At 45.0% G+C, this 15,306-nt stretch overlaps 1 protein-coding gene across 5 annotated transcripts in view; it reads left to right on the top strand.

Annotated features, from left to right (window-relative positions):
• Positions 1-15,306, top strand: part of caska (calcium/calmodulin-dependent serine protein kinase a) — a 615,545-nt gene that overhangs the window by 160,770 nt on the left and 439,469 nt on the right. For all 5 annotated transcript variants that reach the window (XM_068040666.1, XM_068040667.1, XM_068040665.1 and 2 more), the window contains exon 3: positions 12,301-12,406. In XM_068040666.1, coding sequence (XP_067896767.1) covers positions 12,301-12,406 — 106 coding nt within the window. The remainder of the gene's footprint in view (positions 1-12,300; positions 12,407-15,306) is intronic.

The raw sequence follows: 15,306 nt of genomic DNA, 5'->3' as shown, positions 1-15,306 counted from the left end.
ATATTTGTTTTCCCTGGACAACGCAAAAATGTTATTTTTCCTAATTACACATCCTATATAATTTTCTTTGATTAACCCACACTGATTAGTGCCTACTATTAGGGTATGGGAGGAAGACATAAGAGTACAAAGTTAGGTGTCAATCTATGTAACTGATAGGGAATGCAAGTACAAAATATGAGTTTGATACAGTGCCACACAACAGACTTGTGAGCAAAATTATCGCTCATGAATTAAAAGGGACGGTAGCAACATGGATACAAAATTGGCTGAGTGACAGGAAACAGAGAATAGTGGTTAATGGGTGCTTTTCGGGCTGGAGGAAGGTTTGTGGTGGAACTCCCCAGAGGTCAGTGTTGAGACCCTTGTTATTCCTGATATATATGAATGACCTAGACCTTGATGTACAGGGCACAATTTCAAAGTTTTCAGATGATACAAAACTTGGAAGCATTGTGAACTGTGAGGATAGTGTAGAACTCCAAAAGAACATAGACAAGTTGGTGGAATGGGCAGACAGGTGGCAGATGAAGTTCAATGTAGAGAAATGTGAAATGATTCATTTTAGTAGGAAGAACAAGGAGACACAATATAAAGGAAAGGGTACAAATTCTAAAGCGGATGCAGGAGCAGAGGGACCTGAGTGTATACGTGCATAAGTCACTGAAGATGGCAGGACAGCTTGAGAGAGTGGTTAATAGAGCATACAGTATCCTGGACTTTATTATCAAGGGCATAGAGTACAAGAGCAAGGAAGTTATGTTGAACTTGTATAAGACACTAGTTCGGCCTCAGCTGGAGTATTGCGTCCAGTTCTGGGTGCCGCACTTTAGGAAAGACGTGAGGGCATTGGAGAGAGTACAGAAAAGATTCATGAGAATGGTTCCAGGGATGAGGAACTTCAGTTATGAAGATAGATTGGAGAAGTTAGGGCTGTTTTCCTTAGAGAAGAGGAGGCTGAGAGGTGATTTGATAAAGGTATTCAGAATCATGAGTAGGGAGAAACTGTTCCCACTTGTGAAAGGATCAAGAACGAGAGGGCACAGATTTAATGTATTTGGTAAGAGAAGCAAAAGTGACATGAAGAAAAACTCTTTCACACAGTGGTTAAGGTCTGGAATGCACTGCCTGAGAGTGTGGTTGAGGCAGGTTCAGTTGAAGCATTTAAAAGGGAATTAGACTGTTATATGAAAAGGAAGAATGTGTGGCGTTAAACGGTGAGAAGGCGGGGGAATGGAACTGAGTAAATTGCTCTTTCAGAGAGCTGGTGTGGACACGATGGGCCGAATGGCCGCCTTCTGTACTGTAACAATTCTGTGATTCTGTGAAAAATAATAAAGTGCACAGAATATTGACTGCTTTTTGCAATAACTAAGCTATTTAAAGTAGATTGATGCAATCAACTAGGAGCAGATTTGTTATACAGTATTTCAGTATTGTCCCATGTATTAGCCACTAGCTAATTGGGTATCCAGATGTGGCTGATTGCATTTTTGATAAATTTTAGAAAATGATTGTACAGTCATTGGGCATGTGATGTGTATGTATACTTTCACCTTTTTTATGCATTTGGTAAAATGGTAAGATGAAAAGCAGGTTGCAAGAGTGCATTTTGATTGTTGCTATATTTGGTTACTGGTTATTTGTTGTTTGCTTAAATTATGTGCAACACGGGTAAAAACAAACTTCAGCAAGGAAACATCAACAACATTGTGCAGATAGGGGAACTGTTTTTATAGACAACTCCATGTATAGGAGTAACTGCTGCAGACCAGCAGATGAGAGCAAGTGCAATGAATAACGAATGGCTCCAACATGGCACGTCACAGTAAAGGGCAAGGGTCCCAGGCTTCATTGAGAACCATATTGGAATAGCTTAGTAGTCCATCCTGTTACTCGGTGAGTTTCTGGCATTAAATTGTGGCAATTTGTTTTTCAAGCCAGCAAATTTAGGGCAGAAGAGTTTTCTTCCTTTTTTTTAAACCCCAAAATTGACCATAGACCACATTTCCTAGAGTCATAGAGAGATACAGCACAGAAACAGGCCCTTCAGTCCACCGAGTCTGTGCTGACCATCAACCACCCATTTATACTAATCCTACATTAATCCCAAAGGTGACACATGACTGCCTTCGGGGTTCCGCTCCGGATTTTCTGTTAGGGTTTACTCCCTTAGCCTTGGTCTCTTCCAAGACGCCCACAAGGCAGTGGGGTTGTTAGGATCCCTGCTCAGGGGAAGGGGATGCGGGGGAGAGAGGGGGTGCGAGGGGGGAGCTGGGGCGGGGTATCTAGGAGCTCGGGAGCTCCGGCCTCAGTATGAGCGGCTGAGCCTCTGCCCGATGGCTCAGGAGAAGATGGAGCTGGAGCTCCCGGTGCTGCTGGCTCCGAGCGATGGTGGCGGCGGCGGCCTGCGGAGATCCAACAGCGCGCCCATGATCGAGGGCTTGAGTGACAACGTTCAGGTTTTTCAGCCAGATGCCCGATTTCTGGAATTCACCCAGCCAGGCTGAGGCCCGCTCTTTACCTTGTGGATCTGGATGATGGTACAAAGCTTGAACAGCTTGATAAACCGAATTTGAACTGACTTCCCCTTCCATCCTGTGACCTCCTCGGCTCCCCCTCTCCGTCCGCCATGAATCAGTCGAACCCCGAAGGCGGTCATGTGTTACCGTTGGCATGTTTCCGGCAGTTCCTGCAGCCATACCGGTGCCAAATATCGTGCTGTGCACTCCTTTGGACCCCAAAAGGAAGGCCGAGAGGGGAGTTTTGACGCTTGAGCAACTCACAACATCCATACATCCACCCAGGCATGCACCATGGAGAGGTCACTCCATAGTCTCCTCACAGCGACCAAAACAACGCGGAAGGCAGCAGTTACGGGTTATAAGTCCAGCTCAATTGGCGTAGAGATTGGGCACCATGGGTTGCCTTTGTCGATGGGAGAGGTCATCGCATCTCACTGGACAGCTACCGCCCGCCTCAAACCGGGCAGACCCCGCTCAGTAAGGTTCTGTCCCACCACAGTCCACCTGCTTCAATGGATGCTTAGAGCTCAGGGTCACTGCCCGAAAAATGGACTGTAACACCGCACCAAACAGCACGACAAAAGAAGGAAAGAAGGTACCAGCCCTTCGTTTCCCAAGCTGGAATGTCAGTACTGTGTGTCCTGGCCTGTCGGAAGACCTTGCACAAATCAATGATTCTCGGAAGACCGCCATCATTAACAATGAGCTCATTAGACTCAATGTGGACATTGCAGCACTTCAGGAGACACGACTCCCTGCGAGCGGATCTGTAAGAGAGCAAGACTACACCTTCTTCTGGCAGGGTAGGGATCTTGAAGAACCAAGACAGCATGGAGTGGGCTTCGCCATCAGAAACTCTTTGCTCAGTATGATAGAGCCACCTTCAAATGGCTCGGAACGCATACTGTCCATCCGACTGCTTATTGCCTCTGGTCCAGTACACCTACTCAGCATCTGTGCTCCAACACTCTGCTCCCCACCTGAAGTTAAAGACCAGTTCTACGAGGAACTCCATAATCTAGTAGCATCTCCAATACCGATCATCTGTTCCTACTGGGGGACTTTAATGCCAGGGTTGGGGCCGACCATGACTCATGGCTCTCCTGCCTTGGGCGCTATGGTATTGGTAGGATGAATGAGAATGGACAGAGACTGCTTGAGTTGTGTACCTATCATAACCTCTGCATCACCAACTCGTTCTTTTATACTAAACCCTGTCACCAGATTTCTTGGAGGCACCCAAGATCACGTCGTTGGCACCAGCTTGACCTCATCGTTACAAGGCGAGCCTCTTTAAACACCATTCAAATCACATGCAGCTTCCACAGTGCGGACTGCGACACCGACCACTCCCTGGTGTGCGGCAAGGTTAGACTCAAACCAAAGAAGCTCAATCACACCAAGCAGAAGGGCCGCCCGCGCATCAACACTAGCAGAATTTCTTATCCACAGCTGTTACATAAGTTTCTAAATGCACTTGAAAAAGCCCTTTAAAACACTCCCCCAGGGGATGCAGAGACTAAGTGGGCCCACATCAGAGGCGCCATCCATGACTCAGCAATGACCACCTATGGAAAACATGTGAAGCAGAATGCAGATTGGTTTCAATCTCACTTTGAAGAGCTGGAACCTGTCATAGCCGCTAAGCGCATCACACTGTTGAACTACAAGAAAGCCCCCAGCGAGTTAACATCCGTCGCACTTAAAGCAGCCAGAAGTGCTGCACAAAGAACAGCCAGGCACTGCGCAAATGACTACTGACTACACCTATACAGTCATATTCAGCTGGCCTCCGACACCGGAAACATCAGAGGAATGTATGATGGCATTGAGAGCTTTTGGGCCAACCATCAGGAAGATCGCACCCCTCTCAAGTCTAAACAACAATCGCTGACCAACACAAGCAAATGGACCACTGGGTGGAGCACTACCTAGAACTGTACTCCAGGGACAATGTCACTGAGACCACCCACAATACAGCCCAGTCTCTGTCTGTCATGGATGAGCTGGACAAATAGCCAACAAAATCGGAACTCAGTGATGCCATTGATTCTCTAGCCAGCGGAAAAGCCCCTGGGAAGGATGGCATTACCCCGAAATAATCAAGAGTGCCAAGCCTGCTTTACTCTCAGCACTCCATAAACTGCTTTGCCTGTGCTGGGATGAGGGAGCAGTACCACAGGACATGCGCGATGCCAATATCATCACCCTCTATAAGAACCAGGGTGACCGCAGTGACTGCAACAACTACCGTGGAATCTCCCTGCTCAGCATAGTGGGGGATGTCTTCGCTCGAGTCGCTTTAAACAGACTCCAGAAGCTGGCTGAGCGTGTCTACCCTGAGGCACAGTGTGGCTTTCGAGCAAAGAGATCCACCATTGACATGCTGTTCTGCCTTCGCCAGCTACAGGAGAAATGCCAAGAACAACAGTTGCCCCTCTACGTTGCTTTCATTGATCTCACCAAAGCCTTTGACCTCGTCAGCAGACGTGGTCTCTTCAGACTACTAGAAAAGATCGGATGTCCACCAAAGCTACTCAGTATCATCACCTCATTCCATGACAATATGAAAGGCACAATTCAACATAGCGGCTCCTCAACAGACCCCTTTGCTATCCTGAGTGGCGTGAAACAGGGCTGTGTTCTCGCACCTACACTGTTTGGGATCATCTTCTCCCTGCTGCTCTCACATGCGTTCAAGTCTTCAGAAGAAGGAATTTTCCTCCACATAAGATCAGATGGCAGGTTGTTCAACCTTGCCCCTCTAAGAGCGAAGACAAAAGTACAGAAGGTCCTCATCAGGGAACTCCTCTTTGCTGACGATGCTGCAGTAACATCCCACAGAGAAGAGTGTCTGCAGAGACTCATCAACAGGATTGCGGCTGCCTGCAACGAATTTGGCCTAACCATCAGCCTCAAGAAAACGAACATCATGGGACAGGATGTCAGAAATGCTCCATCCATCAATATCGGCGACCACGCTCTGGAAGTGGTTCAAGAGTTCACCTACCTAGGCTCAACTATCACCAGTAACCTGTCTCTCGATGCAGAAATCAACAAGCGCATGGGAAAGGCGTCTACTGCTATGTCCAGACTGGCCAAGAGTGTGTGGGGAAAATGGCGCACTGACACGGAACACAAAAGTCCGAGTGTATCAGGCCTGTGTCCTCAGTACCTTGCTCTACGGCAGCGAGGCCTGGACAACGTATGTCAGCCAAGAGCGACGTCTCAATTCATTCCATCTTCGCTGCCTCCGGAGAATCCTTGGCATCAGGTGGCAGGACTGTATCTCCAACACAGAAGTCCTCGAGGCGGCCAACATCCCCAGCATATACACCCTACTGAGCCAGCGGCGCTTGAGATGGCTTGGCCATGTGAGCCGCATGGAAGATGGCAGGATCCCCAAGGACACATTGTACAGCGAGCTCGTCACTGGTATCAGACCCACCGGCTGTCCATGTCTCCGCTTTAAAGACGTCTGCAAACGCGAGATGAAGTCCTGTGACATTGATCACAAGTTGTGGGAGTCAGTTGCCTGCAATCGCCAGAGCTGGCGGACAGCCATAAAGGCGGGGCTAAAGTCTGGCGAGTCAAAAAGACTTAGCTGTTGGCAGGAAAATAGACAGAGGCGCAAGGGGAGAGCCAACTGTGTAACAGCCCCGAAAATCAATTTTATCTGCAGCGCCTGTGGAAGAGTCTGTCACTCTAGAATTGGCCTTTATAGCCACTCCAGGCGCTGCTTCGCAAACCACTGACCACCTCCAGGCGCTTACCCATTGTCTCTCGAGACAAGGAGGCCAAAGAAAAAGATGATGATTCTGTAAAATAATTAAGGTGTGGATAGCATCCCTATTGATAGGTTATTAACAGAATGGGAAGGACGAGGGAGTATGAGTTTATACTGTAAGAGTAGGCATAGGCTGGATGTCAGAGAGTGGTGCGTCTCTGGAATATATTGATGCTGGTGAGAATGATGGGTGCTGGCTTCCTCTTTGTCTATGGGGTAGGCCATTTAATACTGAGATGAGGAGGAATTTCTTCATTCAGAGGGTGGTGATTCTTTGGAATTCTCTGCCCCAGAGTGCTGTGGAAGCTCAATCATTGAGCATGTTCAGGACAGAAATCGCTAGATTTCTGGATAGTAATGATGTCAAGGAATGTGGGGATAGTGTGGGAACATGGTAATGAGGTAGATGATCAGCCATGATCTAATTGAATGATGGAGCAGCCTCGACGGGCTGAATGGTCTACTTTCCTATGTTCTGATGTCTTCAAGAGGGAGCTGGGTAGGATTTTGACTGTGGCAGAGCTATCATTATATAGAACCTAAGTATCTTTATAGATCATACTTGGTCCATGCAATCTCCTGGACTGGTTTTAATTGAAGGGTTTGGAGAGGAGTTTTCCAGAGTTTTTTGTTCCTTTATTGGCTCTGGGTTTTTACACTCCTTTTTATATTCTAGCCATCTGTTTATAAAAGCTAATATTCCATTACCCTTTTTTGGAATCAGACTACTACAATTTAGTGATTTGTGTGCATGCAACTCAAAATCTCTTTGGATCCCCACTGTTCCTAGCTTTTCTCCATTTAAATAATATGCTTATCAATCCTTTATGGTCCAAAATGGATGACCTTGCAATTAACCTGCATCGAAATCCACCTGTCATTGTTTTTCCCACTCACAATCTTTCAGTTTCTTTGTAATTCTGTGCTCCTGTTCATGTTTTGGCAATTGGATATATGGCTCCCTATTGTTTTTAGCCATGTCATTAATAAATATAGTGAATAATTGACGTCCCAGCTCAAATCCTTGTGGGACACCACTAGTCAATTCCTTCCAATTTGAGTCCATTATCCCTACTCTGTCTTCTATTGCCTAACCAGGCCAATAATTTGTCTTCAAACCCAAAAATAACTTGCATCTATGCAACGCCTTTAATGTAGCAAAACATCTCAAGGCGCGTAACAAGAGCATTATCAATAAGAACGTTTGACACTGAGCTACAGAAGGAAATATCAGGACAGCTGACCAAAAACTTGGCCAAAGAAGTAGGTTGTAAAGAGTATCCTGAAGGAGGAGAGCGAGGTGGAGAGGTTTAAGGAGGAATTTCCAGAGCTTGTGTCCTAGGCAGCTAAAAGTACAACTGCCGATGCTGGAGTGATAAAATCAGGGTTGTGTAAGATGCTAGAACTGGAGGAGCGCAGGTATCTTAGGGTGTAGAGCTGGATGTGGTTAGAGATAGGGAGGGGAATCCATAGAGGGACTTAAAAACAAAGATGGGAATTTTAAAAGGCTGTGTTTGCTGACAACGGAACCACTAGGTGGCGCAGTAACGGCACATGCACAAACGCAACCTGGTCGACTGAAATATCACTGTCTGTGACGTCTCACACAGCTGCCAGTAATAAAAATGGCGCTACTCAATTTGACACAAAAAAAACAATTTGAACTCAAAACCCCTCACCCCTCAATGGCCGCGATCGCCGCCTCCACACACCCCTAACAGTTCCCTGTTCCCTCCTGCAATTGCCACCTGAATCGCTGCAGTTTCCAAATCCCTCCCCCAGTTGCTGCTACTCTTTCCTGTTCTCTCCCATGCCCACCTTCTCGCTTCTCCCGACTGCTTGCCACTCCTCCCGCAATCAGGCAGTGAGCAGCGGGAGGGAGTGGGGAAGAGAAGCGACGAGTGAGGCACCAATTGCGGGAGGGAGCAGGAAAGAATGGGTTAATGTTGGAGGGGATGCAGGTGGCGATTGCAGCCATTGAGGGATGAAGCAACACTCGGGCGTCATTATGTGTAACGTCATTACGTGATGACATTGACACGCACATGCGAGGACCAATACTGGCAAGCTGGCAAATGTTCTGATGCACTGATGACATTGGCGATCGCTCTGCACATGCTCTGCGTTGTCAGGAGACACTCCGATTTTAAAATTGTGGCATTGTTGGACCGGGAGCCAGTGTAGGTCAGCAAGCACAGATGTAATGGCTTTAGTTTTAGTTCCCAGTCTCTCTCTCCTGTGAAACCTTATCGAATGCCTTCTGGAAGTCCATGTAAATGTCATCTTCCTGTCTGCTACTTTAGTTACTTTGTCAAAAAATTCAATTCGATTTGTCAGACATGATCTATCCTTTACAAATTATTGTTAGCGCTCTCTAATCCGCTCAGATTTTTTGATGGTCAATCACTCTGCCTTTAATTATAGATTCCAATAACTTAGCAACAACAGATGTTGGACTGACAGATCCATCATTCCCTGTTTTTTTCCTCTCTCACCTTTCTTAAATAATGAAGTTATATTGCAGTTTTCCAATCTGAAGGGACAATTCCTGAATTGAGAGAACTTTGGAAAATTATGGCTAAAGCATCTGCAACTTTCTCATTTACTCCCTTGAGTGATAACCATCAGGTCCTAGGCATTTGTCAGTCTTTAGTGCCATTATTTTTTCTTACATATGTTGACTTTAGTGACTACATTGGAATAAGCTTGAATTAAAGAAAAAGCTACAGCTGTTGCCAGGATCATCTAAGACTGACAGAAGCGAGCAGTTGCTCAGTTGGAGGAATTTGGAGAATTTGCATATTGATAATTTGCCAGCGCCGCACACATCCCATGAAACAAATATGAAAAAAAACTTCTGTACTTTATCATTCTGTGATTCTATGATTTAGGATTTGGGCGAACAAAATTTATATTTGCCAATGTCACCAAATACCAGGATATGATATTGCAGTTAGGACTGAGACTGCAGAAGAATATATATTGGGTCGATAGGTGTTGGATGCTGTTTAATGTAGAACAATTCAAGTGATACATTTTGGAAAGGAGATCTAACTTAAATGGTGAAATTTCAAATGGGATAGAGATGTGTAGACACGCAGGTCATTATAAGTGGCAGCACTGCCAGATAAAGCCATAAAGGCAAGTGAAACTTTCAGTTTAAAAAAAAATCCTTTCATGGTATGTGAGCATTGCTGGCAAGGCCAGCATTTGTTGCCCATCTACAGTTGCCCTTGAGAAGGTGATGGTAATCTGCCTCCTTGAACTGCTGCAGTCCATCTGGTGTAGGTACACTCAATGCTGCTGGGAAGGGAGTTCCAGGCTTCTGATCCAGCAACAGTGAAGGGACGGTGATATAGTTCCAAGTCAGGATGGTGTGTGGCTTGGAAGGGAGCTTACAGGTGGTAGTGTTCCCGTCTGTCTGCTGCCCTTGTCCTTCTTGGTGGTAGAGGTCATGGCTTTGGATAGTACTGTCAAAGGAGGCTTGGCTAGAGGCAAAGAATATAAAAACAAGGAGATAATGTTGAACTTGTACAAGGCCTTAATTAGGGTGTGGTTGAATTATTCTTTGCCGTTTTAAGCATCCCATTATAGAAACGATATAAAAGCATTTGAAAGGCACAGTGTAAATTTGCAGATTGTGATTATGATGAAAAACTGGGCAATTTGAGATTTTTGTGGTGGTGGTGTATTCCAGACCCTTTAAAGACTGCCTGCTCGACCGCATGCAAACTACATTGTCCTGAATGCAGCCATCACCAGCTGCCTCGGCAATTCAATTTTGCATTAATCTCCTCTTTATTATGTGTAAAGGGTCTAACACCTATTTCAGTGAAGGAACGGTGATATAGTTCCAAGTCAGGATTGTGTGTGGCTTGGAGGGGAGCTTACAGGTGGTAGTGTTCCTGTGTGTCTGCTGCCCTTGTCCTTCTAGGTGGTGGAGGTTGTTGAGTGCTGTTTTTATTCCCAAAGCATTTGGCATACAGTACAATAAAAGCAAAATACTGCGGATGCTGGAAATCTGAAATAAAAACAAGAAATGCTGGAACCACTCAGCAGGTCTGGCAGCATCTGTGGAAAGAGAAGCAAAGTTAACGTTTCGGGTCAGTGACCCTTCTTCGGATACAGTACACTTCCGGTTTAAAATGATTGTCTACTTCCTACCCACCATATTGGAGCCTTGGGAGGGTCAGGTGCTGTGCGATTGAATTGCTAGGCCTATATTCACTCATCACTGGTATTATCTTTGTGAATGTACATTGAACCTTTCCCATGGCTCAAATATCCTTTTTCGAAAGGGCTGTCTAAAACTTAACGCAAAACTTGATGTAGCTGTAGACTGAACACAGTCTAGTAAAGAGTCATCATCAGCTCTATTGTCTTCTCTACTTGGGGCAGGATGTGAGTTTGTACTATTCTAATAGCACAGTCTTCAATGGCGGACCTTGTTCTTGGCTGTTTATCTCTGGGAAGAAGTTAAGATTGGTTGGTGTTTTCTCAATTAGGAGTGAAAGCTGAACATAACCTATTTGGATTGGCACATGACAAGAATACAAGAAACTGGAGCAGGAGTAGACCATATGGCCCACCAAGCCTGCTCCGCTATTCATTACGATCATGGCTGATGTTGGGCTTCAACTCCACATTCCTGCCTGCTCGCCATAACCCTTGATTCCCTGAGACACTAAAAATCTGTCTATCCCAGCCTTAAATGTATTCAAAGATGGAGCATCCACAATCCTCTGGAGGGAGAATTCCAAAGATTCACAACCCTTTGAGTGAAGTAATTTCTCCTCATCTCAGTCCTGAATGATTGGGTCCTTCTCCTGAGACTGTGCCCCCATGTTTTAAATTCCTCGACCAGGGGAAACAATCTCTGTCTACCCTGTCCAGCCTCTTGTACGTTGTATGTTTCAATTAAATCGTCTCTCAATCTTCTAAATTGCAGAGAATATAGGCCCAATTTACTCAGCCTCTCATCGTAGGACTACTCCCTCATCCCAGAAACCAATTTAGTGAACCTTCGCTGTACCGCCTCCAATATAAGTATATCCTTTCTTAAATGTGGAGACCAAAACTGCACACAGTATTCCAGGTGCGGTCTCACCAAAGCCCTGTACAATTTTAGTAAGACGTCTTTATTCCGGTTCTCCAATCCCCTTGCAATTAAGGCCAACATGTCATTTGTCTTCCTAATAGCCTGCTGCGCCTGCATATTAACTTTGTGCGTTCCTTGTACTAGCACACCCAAGTCTCTCTGAACATCAAGACTTACAAGTTTCGCACCTTTTTAAAAAGAAAATGTTCTGCTTTTCTATTCTTACAACCAAAGTGAATAACTTAACACTCCCCTACATTATACTCCATCTGCCATCTTGTCGCCCACTCACTTAACCTGTCTATATTTCTTTGCAGCCTCTCTGTGTCCTTCCCTTTCCACCTACCTTTGTATCATCAGCAAAATTACATTACTCTCTGTCTCTTCATCTAAGTTATTAATATAGATTGTAAATAGCTGAGGCCCCAGCACTGATCCTTGCAGTACACCACTATTCACTGCCAACTTGAAAGTGCTCCATTTATGCCCATTCTTTGCTTCCTGTCCATTAACCAAGCCTCTATCCATGCTAATATATTACCCCCAACTCCTTGAGCCCTCATCTTGTCTATTAACCTTTGTGTGGCACCTTATCGAATACCTTTTGGAAATCCATTTACTGGTTCCCCTTTAGCTACCCTGCTAGTTACATCCTCAAAAAATTCGAATAAATTTGTCGAACAGCATTTCCCTTTAAAACCATGTTGACTTGCTCTAATCATGCTGTGCTTTTCTAAGTGCATTGTTTACAAACATACTTTCTTGTTGATAACAGCAAGAACAGTACAGTCTCCAAATATTCCTAACTATAATCCTATTCTTCAATCATAGTGCAGTTTTCCATGTGTATTGTAAATTGGTAATGGCAATAATATTTTTTCTTTTCTCAGATTTAAAGAGGGAAGCCAGTATCTGTCATATGCTGAAACATCCACACATTGTCGAGCTACTGGAAACATACAGCTCGGATGGAATGCTCTATATGGTCTTTGAATTGTAAGTGAACTGATTTGTTTTCTCACTCCATTTTTGTATGTTCAAGTGTCAGCTTGGCTCAGTTGGTAGCACTTTAATCATTGTGGGTTTAGGGCCCGCTTAGGCTTGAACACATAATCATGGAAGGCAACCAATGCAGTACTGTGGAGTGTGGTATTCCTAGAAGTGCTGTTTTTTCATGAGACATTAAACCATAGGCCAGTTAATCTGTTCTGATGGTTCAAATTGATGTCAAGAATCTCATGACATTATTCAAAGAGCAGGGAATTCTTCCACTCTCTCCTGGTAATGTTTCTCCCTCAATCAGGATCACCAGAAAACAAAACCAGTTAGATGTCATTCACTTCATTGCTTTTTGTGGAACTTCGAATTGTGAAAAATGACTGCCGCATATATTGGCATAGCAGCAGTCACAAGTTCATTATATGTGATGTACTTTGAGCTGTTTCTGAGACATAAGGTACTGTATGAAGAACTTTACAGTAGACCGTCAGTCTATGGGTCCTGTTAACATTCACATGAGGATAATTAGAGAGCTGGAATGTGTGATTTGCAAGCCTCTTGCCCTTATCATTAATAGCTCGCTGGAGTCCGGGATTCTTTCCTTGGATTGGAATGATGCTGATCTTCAAAAAGGGTGACCAGTCAGATTCAGGGATCTATAAGCCTGTAAGCCTGACATCAGTCATCGATAAGATGCTTGAAGGGATCAATACTCTCTATGATCATCTAGGTAGGGAGGATATCATCAGTGACATTCAACACGAATTCTAGAAAAGGAAGTAGTGTCTAACTAGCCATTAGAATTATTTGAGGCAGTTACAAGGTTGGTGGACGAGGGCATCCCAGCTGTCAATTTGGACTTCCTAAAACCCATCGATAAGGTACCCCACAATAGGTTACTGTACATGGTGGAATCTTGTGGTATCAGTGGGGAATTGTTATAATGGATTAAGAATTAGCTGCATTCCTGTAGCCAAAATGTTGAGGTAATGGCTGAGGATCTGATTTGGGTCTGGTTACGAGTGATATCCTGCAGGATTTAGTCTTGGGGCTTTTGTTTTTTTATTATTTTCATAAATTACTTAGATGTAGGTGTTAGGGGAATGGTCCGCAAGTTTGCAGATGACACTAAAATGTAATATACTTACATGCTACATGGTACTGTTCCAAGGCGCTTCACTAAGGCATTATCAAACAAATTTAAGCACCGAGGCACATGAGATATTAAGGTAGATGCCCAAAAGCTTGTTGTCAAAGAGGTAGGTTTTAAGGAGCGTCTTAAAGGAGGAAAAAGAGGTGGAGGGAATTCCTGTTCTTAGGATCTTTAGCCGCTGAAGGCAAGGCCCCCAATAGTGGAGCGATTGAAATCAGGAATGTCCAAGAAGCAGGAAACAGTGCGAGCGGAGCCGGAGCACAAAGAGACCAGGAGAGAGAGCGAGAGTTCACTCAGACAGTGCCGGAGGTTTGAAAAATAGTCAACAGTGACATCACAGGAAAGCTGCAAGGTGATTGGTTGGTGAGTAACTGCTGTTAGGGAATAACACTAAATAGCTGGGTTCGTAACTAAAGAAAATAGTAGTGTTTTTTTGGGGGGGGGGGAAATCAAGGTTCCTAGTGTAAATAAGCTAATTTTTGGGTAACTTAAGGGAGTAAAAACAGAGTGGAAAAAAAAAACAAATAAATTCATTGGTAAGTAACTGCTAATTTGAATTACCTATTCTAAATTGATTTCAGATTAAAGGTAAATTGGAGAAATATTTTACAGATTAAAAACTTAAAGACCAGTCGGAAATTTAAAAGACAAATTAAAATCTAATTAAATAAAATCGAGATGCAGGGCCAGGCAATGTGTTGTACCTGCATGATGTGGGAGCTGGTGGACCCCATTGTGCTTCCTGGTGAACACATCTGTAGCAGGTGTTGGCTGCTGGAGGAACTCCGGCTCAGAGTTGATGAGCTGGAGTCTGAGCTTCGGACACTGCGACACATTAGGGAGAGGGAGAGTTACCTGGACGCTGTCTTTCAGGAGGCAGTCACACCCCTTAGATTAACTACCTTGAATTCGGCCAATGGTCAGGGACAGGAGGGTGTGACTATGAGTGAGGCAGGTAAAGGGATCCAGGAGGTAGTGCTGCAGGAGCCTCAGCCCTAGTCCTTGTCCAACAGGTTTGAGATTCTTGCTCCCTGTGTGGACGAGAGCAGGGACTGTAGGGAGGATGAGCAAACTGACCACAGCACTGTGGTACAGGGGGGAGAAAAGAAAAATGTAGTCGTAATTGGGGATAGTATAGTTAGGGGCATAAACACTGTTCTCTGTGACCAGGATCGAGAGTCCCGAAGGCTCTGTTGCCTACCTGGTGCCAGGGTTCGGGATATCTCATCTGGGCTGCAGAGGAATTTGGAGTGGGAGGGGAAAGATCCAGTTGTCGTGGCCCATGTAGGTACCAACGAGGTTAGAGGTTCTGCTGAGGAAATATGAGCAGCTAGGGGCTAAATTAAAAAGCAGAATCAAAAAGGTAATAATCTCCGGATTACTACCTGAGCCATGAGCAAATTGGCAAAGGGTCAATAAGATTAAAGAGGTAAATGCGTGGCTCAAAGATTGATGTGGGAGAAATGGGTTTGAATTCGTTGGACATTGGCACCGGTACTGGGGAAGGAGGGAGCTGTTCCAATGGGACGGGCTCCACCCGAATCATGCTGGGATCAGAGTCCTGGCGAATCGCATAACTAGGGCTGTAGATAGGGCTTTAAACTAAATAGTGGGGGGGGTGGGGGGGGAGGGTTCAGTTGCATGGAAAAACAGGAAGTTAAAGGAGAAGGTAGGAGTGCAGGTTAGTGGTGAGGCTGATTGTTACCAAACTGTAAGAAGTAGACTGGTTAAACCAGAAGAGAGA

This window comes from Heterodontus francisci, chromosome 10 (genome assembly GCF_036365525.1).
Source record: "Heterodontus francisci isolate sHetFra1 chromosome 10, sHetFra1.hap1, whole genome shotgun sequence".
NCBI classification, from domain to species: Eukaryota; Metazoa; Chordata; class Chondrichthyes; order Heterodontiformes; family Heterodontidae; genus Heterodontus; species Heterodontus francisci.
Note: the sequence above shows the minus strand (reverse complement) of the source record. Positions and strands in the feature narration are given on the sequence as shown.